The sequence below is a fragment of the Apium graveolens genome, chromosome 3, assembly GCF_009905375.1.
Source record: "Apium graveolens cultivar Ventura chromosome 3, ASM990537v1, whole genome shotgun sequence".
Classification (NCBI taxonomy): Eukaryota; Viridiplantae; Streptophyta; class Magnoliopsida; order Apiales; family Apiaceae; genus Apium; species Apium graveolens.
Genome location: NC_133649.1, coordinates 49,162,583 through 49,188,522, shown reverse-complemented (window position 1 = coordinate 49,188,522; position 25,940 = coordinate 49,162,583). Strand labels below are relative to the sequence as shown.

The following is a 25,940-nucleotide window of genomic DNA, read 5'->3' as shown; positions in this document are numbered from 1 at the left end:
GTTCTTGATAAAGTCTATGTTTATTATACATTATAATTTTGTTCAAAATATATGAAATTAATAATCAAGTGATAAACGTACAAGATAAACGGGCAACAAGATGATCAATTTAATTATAATTATACAAGAATGGTCAAATAATGGTTTTTTTACAAATAACCAACGCTAAAAATATTTTTGCAAAAATACTATCATTTTTAATAAAAATTGCCCAAAGAAATTATTTGCAAAAATAATGTATTTTAATTTCTTTTTTATAAAAATACGATTTTTCGCAACTTGATTCAGTTAGATGCAACACTCGACAAATTTCTGCAAGTTCATGCAACCAAAAAAAAATTTGATTCAATTATTTGCATGTCTCCTTAATTTTGGTTGATTTCGTATTTTTACAAAAAAAAATCAGGAAATAGTAAAATTGTAAAAAAAATATTATAAAAATTAATATTTTTTGTAATTTTTTAATAATTAATTAATTAATTATTTAAATACATGAACCTTTATCTATAAAAAAAAATGAAGTTGAATAGTTATAAAAAAATGCAAATAAAAAAGTATGTAGAACCCAAACCCGGCCAAAGTGGATACTTTAATCCACCCGGAGTACTCTCCAAGCTATTGCTGCTTCCCCTAAATCAAAATTAAACAGCTTCTTTTCTGAAAATTCAATACATAATCATCTGCAAAATGTCGGTATGTAAATCCTATACTCTCTTTCTAATATTAATATGTCTCTTTTATATATTGTTTATTACTTGCAAAACCCTAGCTTTGATGATTCTTCGATTTGTAGATCTTTAGTGTGTGTGTGATTGATTGAGGATGTGTTTGATTTATGTAGATATTTGAGTACAATGGGAGTGCTCTGGTGGCTATGGTTGGCAGGAACTGTTTTGCTATTGCTAGTGATCGTCGTCTCGGTGTTCAGCTTCAGACTGTTGCTACTGATTTTCAGAGGATTTTTAAAATTCACGATAAGCTCTTTCTTGGCCTTTCTGGTCTCGGTTCCGATACTCAGACTTTGTTAGTGTTCTTTAACTGCCTTGTGTTTGTATTTTTGTGCTTGTGTAATGTGTTAATTTATTTTATTGTTAACTTAATGTGTGCTCTGGTGGAATGAGATAGCGATGAAATGAAAAATTGTGAACAAATTAAAAGAGGAACTGGATAATGTAAGGGAGAAGAATGAAAATAGAAAAGGGTGTAGAATTTTGTAGGGTAGTTTTTGCGAGAAAAATTGAGTTGGATGATGTATTATTTTTCAATTGGTGGGATTAAGATATAGTTTAAATCAGTTTGAGTTGAATTGAATGGAGCTATTGAAGATTATGAATGTGTATCCACAAAGTAGTATAAATTCGCGTCATTAGTTACTTAATTTCATTATTTCTAATCAACAGAGCATTAGGTATGTACAATAGGTGAAGCTCTATCATTTTTATGATTTTTTTAGAATAAGCACTCATTTACAAACGTATGTTTTAATGACTTTAACACTTTAAATGATGCAATTTCAAGTAGTAAGACCTAGTTGAATTAAGAAATAATATAAATCATTGTGGTTGATTTGGCGAACATTCGCCACAACATCTAAAGAAGTTTAGAATTCCAATGCTTGAATCTTCCTTCCAGTCCTACGTGGTTGTATCATGTAAATGATTTTGTATTTTGGTCTTTTTAAGACACCAACGGCTTGTATTTCGACATAAGCTATATCAGCTTCGAGAGGAGAGGGACATGAAACCTGAGACATTTGCTAGCCTGGTCTCTGCAGTTCTTTACGAGAAAAGGTTAGTAAACTTTTTTGTATTTTTAATTTATCTGTATATGTTTTTGACTTTTGTTCTAGACATGATTATTGCTCTTTAATGATATACAAAACTTTATACGAGAATTTATGTTCGATTCGAAGGTTTGGTCCATATTTCTGTCAACCTGTGATTGCTGGATTGGGAGATGACGACAAACCCTTCATCTGCACAATGGATTCTATTGGAGCCAAGTATGTAGATTTTCCATTAAAGAATTTTCACTATATGAATGTATGAAGAGAAATTGGATAATCATTAGTGCAAAATATAGAGATAAACTTCCTAGTTTTTTACTTGCCCAAATAATAATCAAATAACTAGTACAGATTAAGATAAACTAGCTTATAATTCGTGTAATGCACAAGGCAATTTTATACACTGTGTATGTCTTTAATTGATTTGTATATATTGTACTTGTATATTTTACTTAATTTTCATGGAAAACTCGGTATGCTATTATAATTTTATCATATATTTTTATTCTATTATAATAAAAATATGAATAATGCTATTTTGTTGACCATTTGACCTTTTGTAGCATTCCTTAGTATCTTTGCTGAAATAATGTTATTTTCTGTATTTTCCTGGATTCAAATCTTTGACCTTATTCTAGAATTCCCTAACATGTTTGATGATGTAATATTATTTCTATCATCTGTTAGAATTTGAATCCTTGCCTTCATTGGAATCGCTATTGTGAGTTGTGAGGGCCTAGCATCCCTCGCAATTACCCTTTTACACTAATTATGTATAGTATATACTTGAAAAATTTGTAGTTATCATTATGGTCACTCTTAGGGAATAAAAACAGGAGATGAGAATATCCTGAGCCAAAATTAAAAAGAACAAAAAGCTATGTACCTGTTGGGTTATTCTTTCCCTCTTAAGTGCGCAATAACTCTATTATACATTGATCATCAGCACCAATATATCAACCATTGTGAGTACTATCATGCTTAGAATGCTTCTTGCTACTGTGAACATGCTCGGTTCTTTTCCATGCAGTTCTGTGCAATTTATATTTCAAATGTAGATATTTAATAGTTCCACATGACACTCACAATATCTTTAATCTATATCAATAAATCCAGGGAGCTTGCAAAAGATTTTGTTGTTGCAGGTACAGCCTCAGAGTCTCTGTATGGAGCATGTGAATCCATGTTCAAACCTGATATGGTACGTTGTTTAATAGGTCTTTTTTATTGCAAATAGAAAGTATGAAGAAAAGAAGAAAAATGAGCGGCTTGGTTAGTTTGGTTAGTTGGTTAACTGAGCCGATGAGTTTATGATGGTGATTACTAAAGATCTTTGTACAAGTGATAAACTATATTGAACTATGGGGCTAAGCTCATATCATATTGAACTATGGATTATGTTATAGGCTTCGCTCATAAATACGGTGTATGATCTTTAGGATATTGTTTTTTGAGCAAAACATTGTTGTGAACATTGGTGACTAATCTGTTACTTCATGAATCTAAATTTAATGACAGGAAGCTGATGAACTATTTGAAACCATCTCTCAAGCATTGCTAGCATCAGTAGATCGTGACTGTCTAAGTGGCTGGGGAGGTCACGTATATGTTGTGTAAGCAAATATATTTTTATTGCCACTTACCATAATGAGCACTTGACCAACAAATACGAATATTCAGATATTTTGATCTATACCATAATATACTGTAGAGACAAAATTTATGCATAAATGGTTTAGTATAAACTAAAGTAGTACATCTACGACCGTGATCTGTAGAAGCATGTTTAAGCCCCATTATTTTGTGTATTAGGTTAGATGTATAGAATTAGTTTACGCACTTGATCCACTTTTAGAGGGCAGGAGATTCTTAGAAGCTTTACTTTGAAGATTTAATATCTTAATTAGTTACACATAAGGTATCGTAACAACTGACAATAAAAAAGTTATAATGATATTAAATGTATAAATTTTGTAGTATTATAGGCAGACTAGCGAGTCGAATTCTAATTTTTGATACTTGCTCCATTCCTCTTCAATTATAAAAATTGAACTGCATTTTGAACTTGCCTCAAGGTAAAAGAGTTGTAAGTTGAACTTTGATAGGTATGAACATCTTGATAGAGGTGTAGTGTACAGAACTACCGATTACTAAACTGTTACTTTTGTATCTTACATTTGTCTATTGAGTTTCAGAGTCAAAATGGGGACCTTCTTGTCAAACAGATGAGATATTACTTGCAATTTACAATTTTGCATAGAATAAGGTCAAAAAGGGTCAACAAAGTACCCTTATTGAAATTTCACAATGGAACTTGCTAAATGATACTTACATTACCTTTTGCGACAAAAAACCCTACACTTTATTTATGTTATATTTGATTTAAATTAACTAGACAAACAGTTAGCAAATAAATAAACTAGACAAAATTTATTAGCTCATCTTCCCGAGCTTGTAACAGTTCTCGTAACAGTTTGAAAACTGGATAATTTTCATTTTATCTAACAAAACTGGGAGGGAACAGCGTAACCCTATCTGTAGGCAATATAATGTAAACAGTAGTCCTGCCAAGTAATTTATAACAATGATTTTACTTGGTAAATATGCAAATGCATGTTATAAGTATTTACAAATGTGAAGCCTTTGCAGTTGGTATAATCTTTGTATATGTGTTTTAGGACACCGACTGAAGTGACTGAAAGAACATTGAAGGGGAGGATGGATTGACATTCTGGACGGAAGACTTCTAAAATTTTACTGCCATCATGCTCTTCTTATTTTTTTTTAGTACGAAGCACAGTCTGTGTTGTGTATTACATTGATGTATCGCGAGTCCCGACTGCCATCTAATTTATAGATTGTGAGGAAGAGTAGAATTTAAGATACAGTTATGGTGGCAATGCTTTGTTATTGGGGTATAAATGCCAGGCAATTCAGTTGTTGAATGCCGTAAAACTGTTTTGAGGTATGTTTTTAAGTAGTCGGTTGTTTCTTAAAGTTTATTTAATTTTTTCATTAAAAATTTTACATTACAGGTAAGTGGTGAAAACTTCCAAGGTTGAGCAGAAAGGAAGTTATAGGGATTTAAAGCACAAGAAAGACAAAATAAAATAAAATTAATTAGTGGGAACTGTTGAAGGATTTTTCTGTTGCTAATTTTGCCGCCTTTAATAGAGTTACAGGGCATATCCTCTATTTAAATTGAATTTGTGTATTAATATAATTGTGACTTCTCGAGACCTTCAAATTGCCATCACAAAGATTGTTTTACTAAATAAGTAACTTGGTCTAGTTATTTGCATCATATAATTTTCTTTCATTGAGTTTAATCCCGTCACCTTTAAAATTAAACTCACACTTCCGTAAAGACATCCCAAGACAGCTCAAAACCAACACAATTCACGGGTCAATTTACAAAACCTTAACCCAAACACACGATCAACCTCAAACTGAAAAATGACCTAATTATTATTTCAATTTTTTTTGGACAATGAATATTCAATTTTTATTGAGCGCGATAAGATAGCTCAAGTGGTTAAAGGCTTATCTCTCGTCGTCCAGCCTGGGTTCGATTCTCGCTCATCCCGATATTTGTTAAAACAGATACTCAATTGTAATACAAATTAGTCAAAAAAATATTCAAATTTTATTATTGTCAAAAAAAATTCAATTTTATTAAATTTTAATAGTTTATTAGTTTTTGGCCAAACCTTCAATGAACCTATTTAAAAACACAGATACAACCCAAAACTCAAAAATTGCCACCACTTGTAACTGTGATATAGGGTTAAAAATTTAATAGTTTTAAAGAGGCAAAAACTCTTTAAACCCTATAAAACAGGTATAGTGGGCTCACAAGAGAGGCTTTGATTCAGTCCAAAGTAGTTTAAAAGTTCTTAGCAAGATTTAACAGCAGGTATCCACACAAGAATAACACAATCAACATGTTGATCCCCGAGAAAAACATAGGTTTAGCGAACTGGTTGAGAACTAATAGCTTCATCTACCACAGTCAACGAGTAGAATAGACCTAAGCTAAAAAAGGAAAACTTGCATACTGCAGAAGGATATAACCTTACAAGTAGGAGCCTGCAACTTCACACTTTTAACACTTTTGTACATATATTATAGTCCAACTACCATAGCTTGAAGCTTAAATTAAAAAGGTATGCCACATTGCCATCCTATTTGCTTGCAAGCAACCTGAGATTTAACCAACAAAAGCTCAATTGGAAAATGGAGGCAACTACTTTGCTGAGGCAACCAGCGCAGCTCTAGCGCGTGTGAAAGTTGCAATCAAAGAGCCAAGTTGCAATTTATCATTGCAACCAAAACTCAATCTGTACCTGCACAGTGACAAGTTGTGTTATATAAACTCAATTATCACCAGTTAAACCTTTCACAATGAGCTTCATTAAAATAAAACAACATAGGGATCCATATGTAAACAGAGTATCTATTTAGATATGTTCAAATGACTAAACAGAAAAGAATTTAATCAGAAAGAAAGCGAAAATCAGTAGCACTAAAAAGAGAATATGGATGCTCATGTATTTTCCTTGATCAAAAGAATCCATGCAAACATAAAAGATATGGAAACATACTCAATGTCAGCCAAGTCGTTGATAAGACCAACTCGAACACCTGAAGGCATCCTGATCTTAAAGACAAACCTAGAAGTAAAATGCTCCAACATGAGATTTAACAAACTAATATAATATTATCCAATTTAAAGTTGAAAACTGATGAGTGGCACGTACATGGTTACTTCTCTAACAATATCCACCAAAGCCAGTCCTTTCCTTGTCTTCATTTCAGATATATCTATGTACACTACAGTTAAGTAACACACAAGATAAAAGCGAGTATAATATGACACAGAAACAGGTATGTAAGTGTTTGAAATTAATTTGGATACGTTTAAAACTATTTGTAAATGACTCATTCAAAAGCCAGTGTGCTATTTTCTCAATGTCTTTAGGCAATGGATTCCCAGTGCAAAGATAGACAGCTTCTTCTGTTATTTGCTGAGATGCCATATGTGTTGACTGCACAAACATACAAGGTTTACAGGTGATTATCGAACCATCAACAACATAATAACTGAGAACACCAGGGTCAATCATATATATTATATTATATTAGCAACTATGAAATAATTTCAGAGAAGCAATGGGAGACTACAAATTAGCAAAGTTAATACAAGGCCTGGGCAGGGACAAGTTGATTTATCCTAATGACTGGACATGAAAATCAACAGGGTTGTGGTCCATTATTCACAAGAAAAGGTAACAATAATATACTAAAAGCCTCCTTAAAAAGGGTAATATAAATTATCAACAAGTCATAATGCAAATTTAAACATACCAGCAACAAGCACCTGTTTCCCGCTTCTCATAATTCAACTCATAACTCAGTCTCAAGTTACTTCTACTTTTACAGAAACAGACAAACCAACCAAAACAAGTTGTGTTCAACTTGCAAATTGAGTTCCCAAATACTTATCAGGTTTCTTCACAAAAGTTACAGCTAAAAATTTGACATAGGGCACCAATGCAAATTAATCACAAAACTACAGATATGACATTAACACAAAACTTCAGTATATACTATATGCTTTTTCAACTGACTAAAAAAATAAATACAATTGGAAAGAATAGAGATGTGATTTGTAAAGACCTGCAGAATATTCAAAGCTTTTCTCATATCACCATTGCAAAGGCGTACAAGTGCTGCTAAGCCACTATCAGTTACATCGAGCCTGATTCAATAAGATCATAATATGTGAAGGATGAATCCATAACCCGAGTAACAAATGATAAGATTATATACTACTTAAGATATCAAATCTCTGTCCCGCAAGGTCTTCAGTAAAAGAAAATCAGATTCCATACTTACCATGTTGATAAAAAAACCTTTGTCTTATAAAAGTGTAGGTAAAATCTTTGGTGAAATCAACAGATAAAATTCCTTACAGAAAATGGTGGAGTTTAATTTAACAGATAAGATTTCTTGCAGAAAATGGTAACGTTTAATATATGAAAGAAAGATATATCCAGATCAAAGAATAAATTGCAGAATATACCCTTCTGCAGCAATGACATGTTTAAGTCGGTCTGAGACATGAATTGCATCAAGAGGAGCAAATCGAAATCGTGTACATCTTGACTGCAGTGCTGGAATAATCTTGTTGACATGATTACATATAAGAGCAAACCTAGTGCTTTTTGTATATTTCTCAATCACTGTGACAGAAAGCAACTAATGATTATTCTTTATCAAAATTAAATGTATGTCACATCAATGACATCCTAGAGGGAAAATCTCACCTCGACGAAGAGCAAATTGTGCATCCTTTGTCATGGCATCTGCCTCATCTAATAGGACCAACTTTACAGAGGCTTTTGCACTGCAGAAAAACAAAGATTACAGGAAAGGTTATGCCTTTATGGCAACAAAACCATGTCTTTGAACTTTGAATCCCACTTGTCCAAAAACTTAAATATGTGAGCAAACTAGGCTGCTAAAAATATGGGCCAAGACTTGAAACAAAAAAAATGTGCTTTACAAGAATCTATTGACATATTACAACTGAAGCACAACAAACACTTATATTACTAATTGTTTGCCCATTCAGCATTTTAGCAGCCAAAATAAGACTTGAACAAAGGTGTTAAATTTTATAGAATTTAAACTTCACTATTGACTGACGCTCACCTCTTAAAACCCTTCACTCCCAACTTTAGTCTCAGATGATGATTAAAGTTCCCAGGTTTTTTCCAAAAAGGGAAGCAACCATTTCACTCCTAGGAGTAGATTGGTTGCTATAAATTAGGTTTCCAAGGTAGAGGAATCAAAAAAATTCTAGAATTGTAGAGGAAGAGAAGAAAAAGCTTTTATTTTTGCTTAATGTCATCGATCTCCAGCTGTATTCAACGATTCCGGATGTAGAGATAATTTTTGGAGCGTGAATGGAGGAATTATGGCCAAGATGCATAGGTCACAATAATAAACTTGCAACTACGTTTACAGACTTTAAAATTACAAGACTAATCCAAAAAATCCATACTAAGGCAAAAAGAAGTTCATCACTCATTTTCACATACAGCGGGAGAAAGGGATACGATAGCAATCCCCTCCCCGGCCGGAGATGCTACACACATAACCTTGTTCACATAATTAACAATTTGACAAAGTAAGAAGCAATATCGCTACAATTTAGCAAATAAACTATAAATGATATTCATTACCCAAACGAAAAGCTTTGAGTGCTAGCAAAGTCCTGAATCTGCTGCCTAACAACATCAATCCCTCTATCATCAGAAGCATTAAGTTCCAACACCATATTATGCATCTGCACACCAAAAATCTTCCGAGCAACCGCAAGAATGGTCGACGTCTTCCCCGTACCAGGCGGTCCATACAGAAGCAAATGTGGCAACTTCTTCTCACTTGTTAGCCTGTCAACTATTCCACACAATGTCACATACTATAAATACACAATATTTCTAAAAGAAATAAGTATTTACCCTAAATTTACTAGTAGCCTATCAAGTGTTCGACGAAATGTCACAAAGAAAAAACATAACAACACACTAACAGCAACAGACATGATGTTAAATAGACACAAACATATAAGTAATAGCCTTAGAAAATGTAATTAGGGGAAAAAGGGAGGGATTACTAGTATCGATGATGTCCCGATGTGCGGCGACATCAGCCAGTGATTGAGGACGGTATTTTTCAACCCAGGGTGTGGATTTGACGTGACGTGGATTTCCGGTGGTGATAACGATGTCGTCGGTTTCCATCGGACATGTTTCTCCGGCCATTTTGATTTTTAGGGTTTTAGTTGAGGTTTGGGATTTGCTGGGTTGTCTCGGAACGAGTCAATTGACTTAAAAGGGCAAGGCTGGAAGGGCGGGAAACAAACAGCAATTTATACGTGGAATTTTTTATTTTGTTTTTGCATTTGCTAGTCTTTTTATTGGATTTTTATTTTTTAAGATTATTTAATGCTAAAATAAAAAATACAAATTATAACACTGGTATCTTTTTGAAATAGTTTACATGAATCACGACTATGTCACCTTATCCGGAATCATATCGAAGGTGTAAATATACACCTTAACTCATCTTGACCTATTTCTCGGTGTTTATACATTATACAAATGTTTATATAATTTCATTTAGTCACACCTTAAAACTAGACTAGATTATAAGGTGTTTATATAGCGTTTATAAAGTTTCGTTTGATCACATCTATTGTCATGGGGTCAGATTTTCAATCCTGAATTTTTTGATCCATGCGGCCTACTCTATTGCCCCAACGCCGAAATAGTCAGCCTTCTCGAAAGGTTATCACCCAGGAACCCCAACAATCCAAACACAAAAATATAATTATGAAATCCACGCACAACCAAGATCCAATCATGTGTGTAAATGTGTCTAATTACCAATCAAATGTAAAGACACAACAGATTTACGAGCCGGAATGCCCAACCTTTTATTGACCAACAATATAAGGATACAACCCCAAGATATACTTATAGACTTTGCCTACTGCCTAGCATATAGTACAAGTGCAGAATACAATAAAACTTGTATATAATTCTACTTAGATTACATTCAGAAAATGCCTATATGTATATACAAGAGCCTCGTCGCGGCCCCCAACAGCCCCGACAATCACAACAGTACCAACAGCCCCAACTACTGGCAGTTACTAGCAGTTCCATAATTCAAATGCCTCCAAATTCGAATTTTCCCGCCAAGTCATTGAGCCCCAACTGCAAGGTAGTTATCTCAGCAACCCACTAGTGCATATCCTAGCAAATACACACACACACACACACACACATATATATATATATATATATATATATATATATCACTAGTAAATGTGCCCGCTACGCTAAGCTTGTTATAGATAAAAAACTGATATGTAATACAAATATCCTTTCATATAAAAATAATCTTTATAAAATGATATATTTAATAAAATTATTGAAATAAATGGTGGGCGAAGACATTAATTATTTTGAACAATTTAAACAATTGTTAATTTTTAAAAAAATCGCTTGACAACAAAGGTTAGGTTAATAATTTTTAGAAATATAATTTGAAGGACATAATTTTTCAAAGAAATAGTGAACATAAATTATTTCACAGGATAGATGAACCGTAATTAATAAAGAATGTCTGCCAATTTCATGATAAAACGTAAGACCGTTTATTTTCATTATGTGACATAAATTAATTTCATACGGTGCAACCAAAAAAAATAATGTATATTGTAATAAATGTAATGTATATTATGAAGTTGTTTGTTGTCCTATTTTATTATATTTGACAATAGGCTGTTACTTTTAAACATAGAGTTTAAATTGCCAAAAGTCAACTTAAGGTTAAGTAGCACTAAATATATAAACATTAAACAGGGCTTTCCACCACAAAGTAATTGAACTTAAAAAAAATAATGTATATTGTAATATTGAAATTTGTAGAATGAATGGGATAGGATTGAATAAATGTAACATATTTTATGAAATTGTTTCTTATCCTCTTTTATTATATATGACAGTGGGCTGTTACTTTTCAACATAGAGTTTAATTTGCCAAGAGTCAACTTAAGGTAAGTTCAATTTTTTCTAGAGTCGTGTGTATTAACCCGTTTAATGGATGCATTAAAATCTCAAAAGCCCTGTTTTTTAAGCTATTCTTAACTTACATTTTTACTATTTTTTGTGGAGGTTTTGATATTCCATGGATCTTGAGGAGAAACAAATAAGTTTCATTTGCATGAACACAGATGGTATTTTCAGGCCATATCAATGGGTAAGTGGTTTTCATTATGTTTTATATCGATATACACAGTATATTACATATAACATTATTGAAGCGAATTGTTTATTTTATTGCAGAATCTGACTTGGCCGTTTTATGTAGATTTTGGGGATTCGTTGCCGAAAAAGGTAAAACTGCATGGGCCTTTATCTACTGTTTGGAAGGGTAATTATATTACAGAAACTCGGTCTATTGAAAATGTTAAAGATATGATAAGTTTCTATGGAATTAAACCCTATTATTTGACTCTTCTACGCTATTGTGGTGGGGGTAATTTTCAGTTTCAAGTGTATACTCCATATGGTATTGAAATATCATATAAGCCGTTTTCTGATGGATCTATATCACGCTTATTGTGCACAAATGTTGAAATTGATCAGCTGTGTTGTACCTATAATTTCAACGAAATGAGTAATGGTTATACAGAGCACACCTTTGTTATTGAAAGTAATCATTTATCTGGCAACAAATGGACTGAGGTATGATATGTTTGTTAATTTTTTTAATTTTGTTTTTTTCATATGTTGATTTTAATTCTAAAATAATTATAAGTTCTCTCCATGTCCACATGTAATGAGCTTGATATTTATCTTATTGATGGTGACATAATTAGCTTGGGTTTTCATAACTATTTATGGAATATTGGGGTGAAATGGAGAAAAACCCAAGTGTATTTTGATCACCGTTGGTTAAAATTTGTTGAAGAAGCAAAAGTGTTGATTGGCGATACCATGATATTTCAGAAGACTGCCTCAAAGTTTAAATTGAGGGTTCTTGTACTTGAGAAGGCTTATATGGTGAATGACAAAACACATGGAGGTATAATAAAACATCTGACCTTGTAACCCCAAATATGTATTTAGAGTGATTAATTTACTACTTTTATGTTTATTTCATAGTAATGCCTGACATCCAGTTTCCTTTGAGGTTTTATAAAGTTGTTAGTGCAAAGGATGTGGATCGTGCCAAAATGGTATGATAAGTTGTAGTTCAACATTGCCTTTTAAATTTTTATTGTACTGTAAATGTACAAAATAATATCTTTTACTCTTAAAACATGCTTTGCCGCAATTGTTTTTGTCAAAGTTTGGTCAGAAATTGCCACGCATTTGGAAGTGTGAAATTGGCGGAGGAAAGTCCTTAAACTTTGAATATTGTCATGGAGAGCTCGAACTTGTTGGCCTTACTGACTTCTTCAGAAACTTAGATATAATGGAGGATTATATTATGTTCTTTACGTACTATGGATCTGAGAAGTTATCCCTATCAGTTTATGATGCGCAAGGAATGAATCATTTTCGTGATGAGGATGGTCATTACCGATTTGGTGGTTATAATTCCTTGCCAATTGGGAATGGTGTTATAGAAATAAGTGACAGTAGTGAGAAAAGCCGCGATGACCAAAGTTTTGAAAGTGTTGATTACAGTGACTCTGGTATAGTAATTTAATTTAAAATTGGGTTAGTTTTGCAAGAATTGCGTGTGTTAAATATTTTTGGACATTAAAGGTTTTATATTTTGGCTGATCCATACAGGTTATGATTCAGCTGTAATTTATGTATCCTCTGAAATGGAGGACAGTGATGAAGGTAAATCATCTAACATTTTCATTCTACCTTCAGCTTATAACTTTGTTGTTGCTTATGTTGTTTACTTGCTAGGAAATGGTGATATAATGCTAGTGGATGAAATGGTTTTCAGTGTGGTGCTTCGCAGATCTCACATCCGTGGATCAGGGCATGGAGCTGTACATATAAACTTCATGATTAAGCATGTGCTAATAACTATTTTTCTTTATGTAGTACATTTCCACAGAATTGTGGCCCATATATGGAAGTTGGTCTAGAAGAATAAACACAATTTTTCTCTTCCGTGGTGTTCAGTAGAATGTGCAAGCTTTGCGTGAGTAGAGTCAGTGTCGCTTTGGAATTGGTTGGGATGATTTCGTACGTGGTAATGATCTTGCAATTGAAGATGAATTGTTGTTTGTTTATATCGGTGACTATACCTTTGAAGTTGATGATGTTGGTTAACAAATTTTCTATTCACGCAATAAGTATGCAATATTAGAACTCAACGAATTGGCCCGTAATGTAATGCCCCGTTTTCAATTTTATGCTGTGGACAAACATTCTAATGTTCAATCTAGCTGTTACCATGAAATGCTGCTACACGTACATTTTTGGTAAATTTTATATACTGTCGCTTAAACTTGGAAAATGTAGTAATATACTTATTCCTTTAGTTGACCTCAGAAACCGAATCCATTTGGAACGATGAAGTGGATCCCTGTGAAATATCTGCTATTACGGTTAATTGTCTTTAATTGAAAGTATATACAAATATATAATGTACATAGGTTCTATGAGCAAAACATAAAAAATTATATGTTACCTCTGTGCATGATTCTGCTAAGGGTTGTGGTTGATTTTCCTCTTCGAACTTTTCCCCCTTTCTTTCAACTATGTCCAGGGCAGTGTAGATAGTTGATTTGAATTGAATGTTTTAATTTTTGATGATCAATTTCATCCTGAAATTTTGATTTTGAATAATTTTAAGTGTTGATGGAAATTGGTTTTGATTTACCCGAGATAAACAAATGGGTGAGACTAAATAAGTAGTAACGTCCTACATGTAATTTTCATTGTATCAGATTTCCTTACTTTGTCAGCAAAATATGCTGCATGTACTCCATAGCATTTCTGAGCTGCCGGATTCTGCATAATAACCTCTAAATCTCCTGTTGCATCGCTTGCCAGAATAGTAAGATTGTACATGTGGGTCATTCAACTTACTTACTAAGTAATGTATACATTTCACTTCATTGCGGTGTTATTAATAAAACACATACCACCTTAGTGGATATAGTACTTCTTGTGGGCAGAAAGAGCAGTATTGTATTGTATCAACCATTGTTATTGGATTATAACATGATGTGCAGATATTCCGAAACCATTTCTCAGTTTCTTTCACCTCGTTCACAGTGATTTCACAGTAAACTTTCTTCTGCAACATTACAATTTACATTTTAGATCTTAAATTATATGAACCTTCTAGGATCAATTGTTTAACATCTTCAATTTTTTAAGTCAAATGACATCATACCTCAATGTATTCATTCCCAAGCTCTTTTATTTCTTTCACCGTAAGAACAACTGGTGCTTATACAGTGTTCCTTACTTGGTGGACGTTTAAAAAATGTGGCAGTTTCAACCTACACGCGATGCACATTGAGAGTCATTAAGCTTCATCAAATTTAGATAGACCTTACTTTTACGTTGACATAACTTATAGTTCTCGCATATGATTAACACTGTGGTGGTGGTAGTTAAGATATATAGTTGTTGCTCCAACATTTGAGATATCAATTTCATCTGCAAGTTTTAAATAAATGTGTAAGTATTAATTTTAGCGGGGATATATCTGAAGAACACGAACAAAAGAACCCAGTTACTGTTAATTGTGTTCATTATCGTGCCATTCTGTGATCCTGCCACATGAAATGATTATTATGATAGGAAACTCGAAGACTTCCTTCAGCAAATCTTCAAAAAGGTCAGCACATGCATCCCATAGAGTAACTTTGACGGTGTAGTTTCCATCTGTAATATGGAATTTTAACCTTGATTGTGCTTGATCAAGCTTATTTGTGAATCGGGATACACGGAGTTCGGGATCTTGTATTACTCCAATAACATCTATTTTTTAATTCATTAAGAAGTAAAAAGACTTTAAATCTTAATATGTTAAACGATTGAAGAAATGCTTAGGGGAATATGTTACACGATGTTACCTGCAAGATAGGTTGATTATTTTGAAAGCTTTTTAAGATCAGACAGATCGTAGAAATAAAAAACCGCCTTTCAATGCATGGTTTCTGTTCTTCAAAGTCACATATTTGTGTTTCATTTAAAAAAATAATTTTGTAGGGGCCCAGTACACATCTAAACTTCTCCTCCTCCTGGTACTCTTTTACAGTGAAATTTTTGAACAGGTATATGTTACCAACTTCTATTGCCGGCTCTAGCAGATTAGCAATGTTACCTGGCACAAAGGCATGAATTCTTTTTCTCTGTAGAAAATAATTGGATGTTACATAAACCTAAATTAAACTATATAGTGTAATATGCATAGAAGAGGTTGTTTTACCTTACTATCAACTAATAACAGATTGAAAGCTTTGAATGCTTCACCATTCTTAGCATATCCTCGCCAAAGGTTCATCACTCTCGCAGGAATCTTTCAATCATATTTCCCTTTACGCAAATCTTTGAAGGAGTCATAGATTGTCCCAGACATAATATTTTCCACAAAGTTGGGAAAGTAAAATGCTTGATTTTGTTAAACTTTATATCTTCCTGTTACTAATCAAGTAGGAGTAATAGATTTTGAGTTGCTGTAAAAGCTGAAAGAATAAGACATTATTTATAGCTCTACCACTATATAATGTAACCTTAAATGCATACCCAACTGTATGATATGGTTTGGTACAATTGGTTTAAATAGAGTACCATTACGTAAATAAATGAAGCATCTAAACATTTTAAATAAAAAACTACTTTCGATTGTACTTAAAATCGTATGTAATTGTTCCAAAGTAACTGAAATTTGTGCAATATAATTTATGCACAACCAAAAAAATTGCATACAAAAACCATCTGCAATAATTAATGAACTGAAATGTTTGAACAGAATGTCATTGGTAATTAATTAGCCGGGTGCATAATCATATAGTCTGATGGAACTTAAACAGAAATTATAAATGAACTCGGATAAGCTTAAATTTTCTTTGTCTTTGGTGATCGAACAGGGTCCTCTAGCTCACACTTTACAGTCTTTTTGTTTTTCCTGCCATGAGTTCGATTTATTGACTTCCCAGTTGGAGGGCTAGTGTAGTTTTCCAAATTTTTACATACAATCTCCTGCAAAGTTAAGTTGGTTATTAGCCATAATGAATCGGTGTAGATCATATACAATTTTATGAACGGTAATGATGGATGAAAACGTTGTAACACTTACAGGGCTTGCGGATATTTGCTCGACTTCAGGATCTAATTCATCGCATGGGTTATGACTGCGTGTCATTTCTTCAGGATCACTGACTGATTTTTGATGTTATCTTCGTTAGGTGTCAGGGTAACAACGAATTGCCGATTTTGCAATTCTTTAAGAATGGGTGGGAATCTTTTTTCATCACCAGCCTGTATTTGTGTATTTGGCATAGGCCTTGGTAAGTACTAAGGGTATAATAACATAAATGATAGTTTATGTGGTTTATTAGACAACTTATATAAACTGATGAATATGAAACACAAGTATTAATGTACCTCTAAATTATCATTCTCAATTTCGTAAAATCCTTCCATGTTAGTCTTTGGACTTCATCATCAGGAAAGATAATAGCTAGGAATCCAGTTTCATCAACACATACAGTTGATAGTTTAAACCTATTGTTTAATTAATAGGAAATTTTAGTTGACATGCATAAGGAATAAAAAATAAAAAACATCATGGAAATTGGTTCAAAAAATTTAGAATGTTGCCTCTTATTTGGGTATGGTAGGTTTCGTTCACATTCTGTTCATCGATATCTTCCTTCCACTAAAGTGACCTCTTTGTCACATTTGACGTGGAAGTTTTTATACCAATTACATTCTTCCTGTACTTTTTTCACAGTAATACTGAACAAAACATTTCTCTGCATGAGATATGTTCAATTCAGTATTTCGTAGATATGATTAGTATTATGGAATATGTAGTGAAAACATTTCGGGAGTTATACTTTCTACTACACCTCCATAAAATTCTCTTTGAATTGTTTAATTTCCTTGACAGTGTACATTCTAGTGTCCGCAACATTTATTGTATCCATTCCCTCCAATCTAACAATTCAAAAGTTATTGAACCATTGTGAATAGAAGGGCCACAAAATTTTGTTTCTAGGTCAAGCATTTATAACACTTCAATTTAAAAAAATGTTACCTCTTCCTTAACATGTTTACACTATAGTGAGCTGGATTAATGTAGAAACGCGTGGCTGGATAATTTGTGAGGTAAATTTCCTTTATCGCTAGGAGGGAAAAAAAATAATTTCTATATTTAGAGGTGCTAGATTTTCATATAGAAGAAATAATATAGGTTTGATGATGTGATTTGAGGAAATGTACATTCATACTTATTTACTTTTGCACTTGCGAGGACAACTACTACTTCTTCTTCTGCAAATGTCTTTATGGCAGCTTCAAAATCCTTTCCAAACTCATTAAACAGGGTGACATTAACTTCATGGCTGTAGGCAATGCCAAAATTTTATTTTTAAACTTCTGAACAGTTAATTCAGTCAAGTTAGGTAAGTAAAGGTAATTGAGCGTACCTCCCATCACACAAAACAAATTTTACATGTAACTTTGTAGGATCTTCCTTAGCACAAACAGATCTTGGCGATGATGTACGCAAGGTACCATCTACATCTTTTTAAACATGCTTACATAAAGTGTCACAAACATATGTAATTAAATTGTCGAACATGAAAAAACAAACTATATCAATTTTATTAATCAAAGAAATTGTTAAACATGACATCAGAAATACCAATTAGAAAGGAATTGTCATCACTTAAGAAGTTAGGAACATCTTTCAAAGAGAACAAATCAAAGGAATAAGGTTGGAGAAGCCCAATGTCATCGACTAATATCTTCATCTCTGTCTGCTAGTCAAAGTATATATGATTCTTGAACCTAACACATCTGTTTTTCTCATCTCCATTGTATGTAGCAACCTTAAAATTTGATACCCTGTATGTCTGCCCTTCCTTAAGATCCGCAGCAAAAGCGTGAGCTATTTTGTCACTAATAAATGCATGGATTCTGCAACTCTGTAAGATGAGAAATATTGACAAAATAAAATTAGTTGGTTAAAAACATTTATTGGCAACCACAAGTCAGAGAATATCATACCCGATCATCAATAAATATTATGTTGAACCCTCGAAACTCGTTTGTTTTCCCGTTGATTCCTTTCCATATCGCCTGTGCTCGAACTTTAATGGACCAAACTAATCTTTCTGTACTTAGCTCTAATAGGGTGTGGAATCTATTAGTCATTACTTACCAAGTTTTAGTTAGAAGGTGTCTGTGAAGAGATGAGATTGTAATGCTATGCGCATGGAACAAAGGTGAAGTCCTTTTTTATTCAATGTTTCATCTGTTTTGGGTGGAGGGAAGCAATGAATAAAAACATGTACTGTAATTTTGAACGAAAATTTGTAATATATTGCTGTTAACTTGTTTGGCAAAATTGTTGTACTCACCTACTACAGTATGACCCACATCCATCTACTATAAATTGTACATAAATCCGATTTAAGATTGAAATGTGAACCTCGTAATTTTTTGTTTCTTACTACCCTTTTTGTACTCAATTTATTCTTAACATGATTTAAAATTTATTAACCCCATGTTTTGTTACGCTTACTGATTTTTAGAAAGTTTCGTTTATAAGGTATGTAAATATCAATTTTAATATTAGATGGGTGCATCTATTCTGTACCATGGGTTAAATTCTATTTTTACATATTGAGTGTTCTTAAATTTATTTTCCAATGTTGGTGAATGTGAAATAAATCGGTTTACATGAAATAGATTAAGAACATTATAAAATTGTGACTTAAATTAAATAATAATTTTAGTAAATCTTTGTCATTCATTTTGTAATGTGTATAATAATAGTTATTTTGGAAAAATGAGATGTAACAATGAAATGGTATAAATTACGAATATTAAAAGGTTACATATTGAATGGAAAAATCATCACAAAATGTTGGAATCCACATTTTTTGGCGGCAACCATAGATAAACTAATTTAGGCTATTACTTCCTCCGAACGACAAGACATAGATGATAATTCGAAACATCATATTATGTTTCGAGGGATGATAGTTTCTCCTTTATTAATAGCCTGGAAGCCACACCTCTTCTCGTGAAGCCTAAGATACCTGTTACAAATGTTTAACATAAGTAAAGACTATTTAAATTTTAGTTTATCAATGTTTGGAAGTACTATGTTCTACCTTCTTCTAATATTTCCGGTACGATTCATGTTAGGATTTATGTGGAATCTGGTTGCCGCCACATTTGTCAAGGAACTTCTTCCAAATAATTGTAACTTTGCACATTGCACTACTAATACCATAGGTTCAACAGAAGTATGATTTAGTTGAGACCGCAACTCCGCCGCATGGTCATCCCACACCATCACTTCGATGAAGTAGCTATAGCAAAATTAAAATTATACTCATCTGCCAAAAAAGTTTAATGTTTGAAATAATTTCAAACTATACATAGCAACATACAGTTCTTACCTCCGAGTTTCACATAAATTACATTTTAAACACCTCATAATATTTCCTTCTCTGTTTATGATATGTTCAATTGGTTGAACTGCTTCCACTACACCTATAACATCTGCAAACTCAAGATGATTAAAATTAACTTAGTAAACTTAGAACTTAAAGCGAAAATCTTGTTTTACCTATCAAATGATTTGGCTGTTCACGTAGTTCCTTTATCACATCCAGTGTATAAAATTTCCAGACATTTTTGGCAATAAGAGGGAATGCTCCATCCAACATGTTCACCATGGTTGTATTGGTGAAAGCAACATGCTTATTATCTTTGAAGCATAAATCCCTCACATTTAACATTGTTTCTCTGACTTGAAAGTTCTTAAGTAAGTCTGTCCTTCCACCAAATTTTCGTCAAAAGAATCAATTAGTCCGCCTTCTATCCAAACATGAATTCTGTCATCCTGAAAAATATTGAAAACATTAGACAGTATTTCATTCATTTTATTTACCTACAGAATGAAATATCTTATGTGTTCATCTACTAAGATCAAGTTAAGACCAATGACATTTGCAGTATTCCGATTTATTTGCCTCCATTTTGTTGTGAGTCTTGCTACAGTCTGCCAATCGTTTGTCACACTGGGTTCTAGTTCACGTAGTGTGTTGATGGTTGTAGTGGCCATAGCAGAGAGTATTTGAATATGCAAGATTTGATGTTTTTGATGTGCCACTTATGTAGCTCTATTATATATATAATAGAAGTTGAAATGCAGCAAAATTATTCTTTAAGAAAAGTAATAAAACTATTGATGTCCTAATTTTTTATGTGCTACTTATGTAGCTGTATTACTTAATTAACCTTTCAGGTAGAAAATTATATACTATTACCAAAAGGGGAAAAATAATCATTTCATATTTTATTCACTTATTTTAGGTTACTAGTTAAGTAGCACTAAAGTATATAATTTTTGAAAGTTATATGTATAAGAAAATTGGTGTAATACTATTTATTTAGCGTGACATTAATTATTGTAGTACCATTTGATAGGTTAATATTTCATAAAAAGGCTTAAAATTTGATTTGATTTATACTATTTTTCAGGCTTAAACAATGTCCATATATTAAGTACAACCAAAATTGGAGTAAAACTAGTATTTGGTACTAACATTAATTATTTAACTCATGTTAGATGTTGAGAATTCATTTATTAAGTATATATCATTATATAAATTACTTAAAAGTATTAAACTCTCCATTTTTTATTTATGACATTCAATTATTTGTAAATAGCTCCACATTTCCGAAATTCATTTTTAAAATATATATCATAATATAAATTACTTAAAAGCATTAACCTCTCCATTTTATATTGATCCAACTCAATTACGAAGCTCGTCTTTCCATTTATATCCAGTCGTTTTGCTACGTATGAAATTCTGCAACAACTTAAAAAATGTAAATTTAATTTCCAAAAATAAAAAGTTTAATTAATATTAATTTTAGTGTAGATAAGAGAAAAATTAAGGGCTCGATACCAAATGTAAAAATTAATACTTTTTTATCATTTTTCAATTAACTAACATATAGAACTATTAATGGTTCATACGGTAATCCCTTTAAATTTGCAATACTATTCATGCTTAAGCAATTGCCATATATAAATAAGTAAATGGTAATTGAAATAAAAAAGTAATTTGTAAAATAATTTAATTGTTTAATTTTTTATTCTATTAATTATCATAATTCATTAACAGTTATTGAATACTTTAAAGTTTTACTGCATGAAACGGCTAAATGGGTGGACACCCACTGAAAACCGCCTCACAAATTATATATTAACAACATAACAATAGTGAACTAAAACAAATTTAAAGCTAAATTTAGTTAAATAAGGCAAATGAGATTATTGGCCAGAGGTGTTTTAGGTTTTTATAAAGAAGCTCTTTTATTTCCTTTACCGTAATTGAAGGTAGTATCTATTTTTTATTTAACCTCTCCATTTTCTATTTATCACATTCAATTATGTAGGTAGTCTTTCCATTTATATCCAGTCGGTTTGCTACGTATGAATTTCTGCAACAACTTAAAAAATTTAAAAGTAAAATATAATGGAAGTGTTATGCCCGCTTTCGGCCATGGGCCCTAAACAGGTCCCTGTGGGTGCATTAAATAGCTGGACTCTTGTGTGTGGGCTAGAACCATGGATTTATATGACTTGGGCCAGCACATGCGGGCTGGGCTCGCAACATGCGAGCTGGGTTCACATGCGGGCTGGGCTCGTAACATGCGAGCTGAGTTTACATGCGAGCTGGGCTCATGACATGAGAGCTGAGCTCATGACATGAGAGCTGGGCTCAAACATGCGAGCTGGGCTCAAGTGAGGACATGCGAGCTGGGCTCACACATGTAAGGTGAGCTCATATTTGTCATTTGGGCTCTCATATGCGAGCCGAGCTCGGTTGTGCCCACGCGAGGTGGGCTCAGGTGCCTTCATGCGAGGTGGGCTTAGCTGCCCATACGCGGGCTGAGCTCATGAGCCCACATCTTATAGAAACAGAGGTAACATTATATTTATTATTTGAAGGCGGTGCGGGCCGAGGTGACCAAGTCGGGTCGCATCGAAAGACTTTGTATGCAACATGGAAAGTGACTCATAGATGACTGAGTTGCTCGTAGATTTCGGGGTCGACACGGGTTGTTCCTACGATCACGGGAAGGATTGCGGAGATGCCGCGAGATTGTAGGAAGCGTGTGGAGCCGATCGAGATTTACGTGACTAATTGGCTGAAGGCCTGACTTTATCGTGGGCTTGGGCTGCACGGGCTGAAGAGTCCTAACCCTAGCCTACGTGACTTGTTCCCCAAGAACTACGTAAGGCTTGATCCCTATAAATAGGGTACGTAGGCACTTGTATGGGACAGGAGTCGACACTTGATAGAGAATAACAAACCCTATTCTTTCTTAAGGAGTCCACATATAAGCTCAGCCACCCCCAAACAACCTTCCTCCGCCCTCAAACACTGTCCTTGATCTTTGTTCCGCCCATTAACCTCCACAACATTGTTATACGAAATTCTCCCTATAACATTTGGTGCTAGAAGGAGGGGGGTCTCGTTCATCTTAGGGAGAAAGATGACCAAAGAAAGCAAGCAAGCGACGACACCAGGGAGCGGAGGCAAGAAGGACCCTACTTTCGAACACACGCCCCCAGAGAATCAGGCGCCACCTCCACCAATTGCAACCGTGGACGGGCAGGCTGTGATGACGTATCTCGAAGGGCTGGCCGATCAGATGAATCAGATCAACGCCCGAATGTCAAAGGTAGAAAGAAGCTCGGTCCGGAACGCCAAGCGTAAGGCGCGCCGCCTCAAGGTCTCACAGCGTAGCTGGAAGGGCAAAGGCCCTCAGAAGAAGCTGATCCACGATTTTGATGACGTGGCAACCGAGACCAAACAGAAGAAAGAAACATCACGTGAAAAGGAAGATATACCCCGATGCCATGATGAGCGGGGCAGCCAGATCTCTACGAGATCGGGGCCGAAGCCAGCTTCATCTGAGGCAAGGTCAACTAGCGTGCTAGACCGAGTGGGTAGAAAACTAAGCGAACATGACCTCAGGCTCAAATTGGAGAATTGTAAGAAGGAGAGAGAAGAGAAAGAGCCCGTGGATAAAAGAGGCTCGAAAAGGGAACGGGCAATGACCCCTCCGGAAAGACGTCAACACACCTCACCCAGGAGGGAGGAGCGACATAGACGCAGATACAATCGTGAAGAGGAGTCGCAGGACCGAGCTGGAGGAGGGGGACGCCGCGAACGACCTCAGGGCTCACATCATTCGAGTAATGCGGGAGGTGACAGAGAAGGAGAAGTTGTTAGAGTAAGGGACCTGAGAAGGATCTTAGATGAGATGGAGCAAGAGAAGAGAGGGCCCCCTGCTTCGGCTGCCCCCTCTCCGTTTACGGCTGCTATCCGATCATCCCCCCTACCTCGGGTGTTTAGGCACAACCCCGACCTTCTATTCAACGGCGAAGCCGACCCGGCGGAGTACCTTATTCAATTTAACACTGAGATGGAAGTCTATCAGGTGCCGGAGATGACCCGTTGCAGACTCTTCGCGGCATCACTCAGAGGTAGTGCCCAACAATGGTTCTCCAAGTTGGGACCGGCTAGCATAAGAACGTGGAGGCAATTAGAGGACTTGTTCGTCAGACAATTTCAGTCGACCCTCCACTATTCGCCTCCTGTGGCCACGTTAGCCAACATCAAGCAAAGGGAGGGGGAGCCCTTGGCAGAATACTTTCGTCGGTTCAACGCCGAGGTCCCCAAGGTGAGAGGAGCCAGTGAGGAGACCATCAAAAATTTCTTGATAGCAGGGCTGAAAGAAGGATCGAAATTTTGGAAGAGCCTCCAAGCGAGTGAGCCGAGGACCTTGGCCGAGTTCTATGAGCAAGCCGAACCCTTCAAGAGGGTAGAGAAATCGATGAGAGAGCTGAAAATCAGCGAAAGCTATCGAGACAAGAGGGACCGATCCTCAAGCCCTGACGAAAGGAGGAAGACATATCGGCGTAGTTCGAGCCCGAAAAAGTCTGCCCGTGGCAAAGAGACCACTAAAGATTCGGGAAGGCCTTATACAAGCAAATGGCAGACACACACCCCTCTGGTAGCCTCTATCGACCACATATATGCTACATATGTGGGGAAGGGGGTATTCAGGAAGGCAACTCCTCTCACAGACTACAATAAAAGAGACACTTCGAAGTATTGTGCATACCATGAGGCTACCGGACACGATACAGCTGATTGTAGACAACTAAAGGATGAGATCGAGACTTTGATTAGACAAGGGAAGCTTACGGAGTGGGTTGTCAAGGAGGTTCGAAGACACAGGACGGATTATCATACCGTCCCTCCTCCACCCCCAGAAGACAAAGAAAGGGTCCCTCGGGCTGGTAGTATTCATATTATTCTAGGCGGGTCTCACATTGGTGGAGACAGCCGGAAGGCGATGGACAGATATGCCCGGGAAGCAAAGGACAAGCCACTCACCAACGTCAATCATCTAAGCCAAAGGCCCCCGGAGCTCTTTGAAAGGGAGGTCGATGATATCGTGTTTAAAGAGAATGATGCAAAATGGGTGCATTACCCTCATACCGATGCCCTAGTCATAAAAATGAAGATTGGGACGGTGAATGTTCACCGAGCAATGGTGGACACCGGGAGCTCGGCTGATGTTTTGACTTATGATGCCTACAAAAAACTGGGATTATTGGATAGAGAATTAACCTCAACATGTGGGCACCTGTACGGGTTCACGGGAGACTCGATCGGAGTGAAAGGGACAATTCGGCTCCCGGTGACCATAGGAGAGGAGCCTCATGTGGCCACCCAGATCGCTATGTTTACAGTCGTAGACCAGCCTTGTGCCTACAATGTTATAGTGGACAGACCCCTTATGAGGGCAATGAGGATGGTGACCTCGATCCATCATATGACGATAAAATTCCCAACCCCCACGGGGGTAGGCATCTTGAAGAGCTGTCAATACGAATCCAGGGTCTGCTACAACCAGGCACTCAAAGCGGCCGAGTCAAGAAATGCCTCAAGGGAGATAGCTGAAGCAGGTGAGTGCGACATCCCCATGGAAGAGGCAGAGGGCAGGAAAAGAATACGTTCTGAGGGCCACGAGACTTGTAATTTGATTTCAATTGAGGAGTTGCCCGAGAACTACTTCGAGCACATGGGAATTCACGTGGAACCACGCCCAGGGGCCTTACTAATGGAAGCATCTCAGCCCATCATGTTGATACAAGAGGGGATTGTAGAGGAAGCAAGTGATGAAGAAGAGAGCCCAGAACAAATCACTGCAACACTTAGGAGAGGGAAGTGGGCACACAAAGAAACAACCATCACTATGGACCCAATCACTCGAATTGTAACTGCGACCTCTGAACGCTTGATAAACCC

General features: G+C 35.1%; 2 protein-coding genes across 2 annotated transcripts; one reads left to right on the top strand and one right to left on the bottom strand.

The window, feature by feature from the left end:
- The first annotated feature begins 557 nt into the window (after positions 1–557).
- Positions 558–4,788, top strand: LOC141712256 (proteasome subunit beta type-3-A-like). Its single transcript, XM_074515124.1, has 7 exons — positions 558–693; positions 842–1,023; positions 1,683–1,790; positions 1,913–2,002; positions 2,903–2,987; positions 3,305–3,399; positions 4,465–4,788. Exons 1-7 carry the CDS (start codon positions 688–690, stop codon positions 4,511–4,513), a joined length of 615 nt encoding a protein of 204 aa, XP_074371225.1. The 5' UTR covers positions 558–687; the 3' UTR covers positions 4,514–4,788.
- Positions 4,789–5,705: 917 nt separating this feature from the next.
- Positions 5,706–9,713, bottom strand: LOC141712255 (replication factor C subunit 3). Its single transcript, XM_074515123.1, has 9 exons — positions 9,471–9,713; positions 9,037–9,253; positions 8,116–8,195; positions 7,872–8,031; positions 7,466–7,547; positions 6,705–6,834; positions 6,547–6,610; positions 6,391–6,459; positions 5,706–6,132 (listed from the first exon to the last, which is right to left on the bottom strand). The coding sequence occupies exons 1-9, from the start codon at positions 9,616–9,618 to the stop codon at positions 6,033–6,035; spliced, it is 1,050 nt and encodes a 349-aa protein (XP_074371224.1). The 5' UTR covers positions 9,619–9,713; the 3' UTR covers positions 5,706–6,032.
- Positions 9,714–25,940: the final 16,227 nt, after the last annotated feature.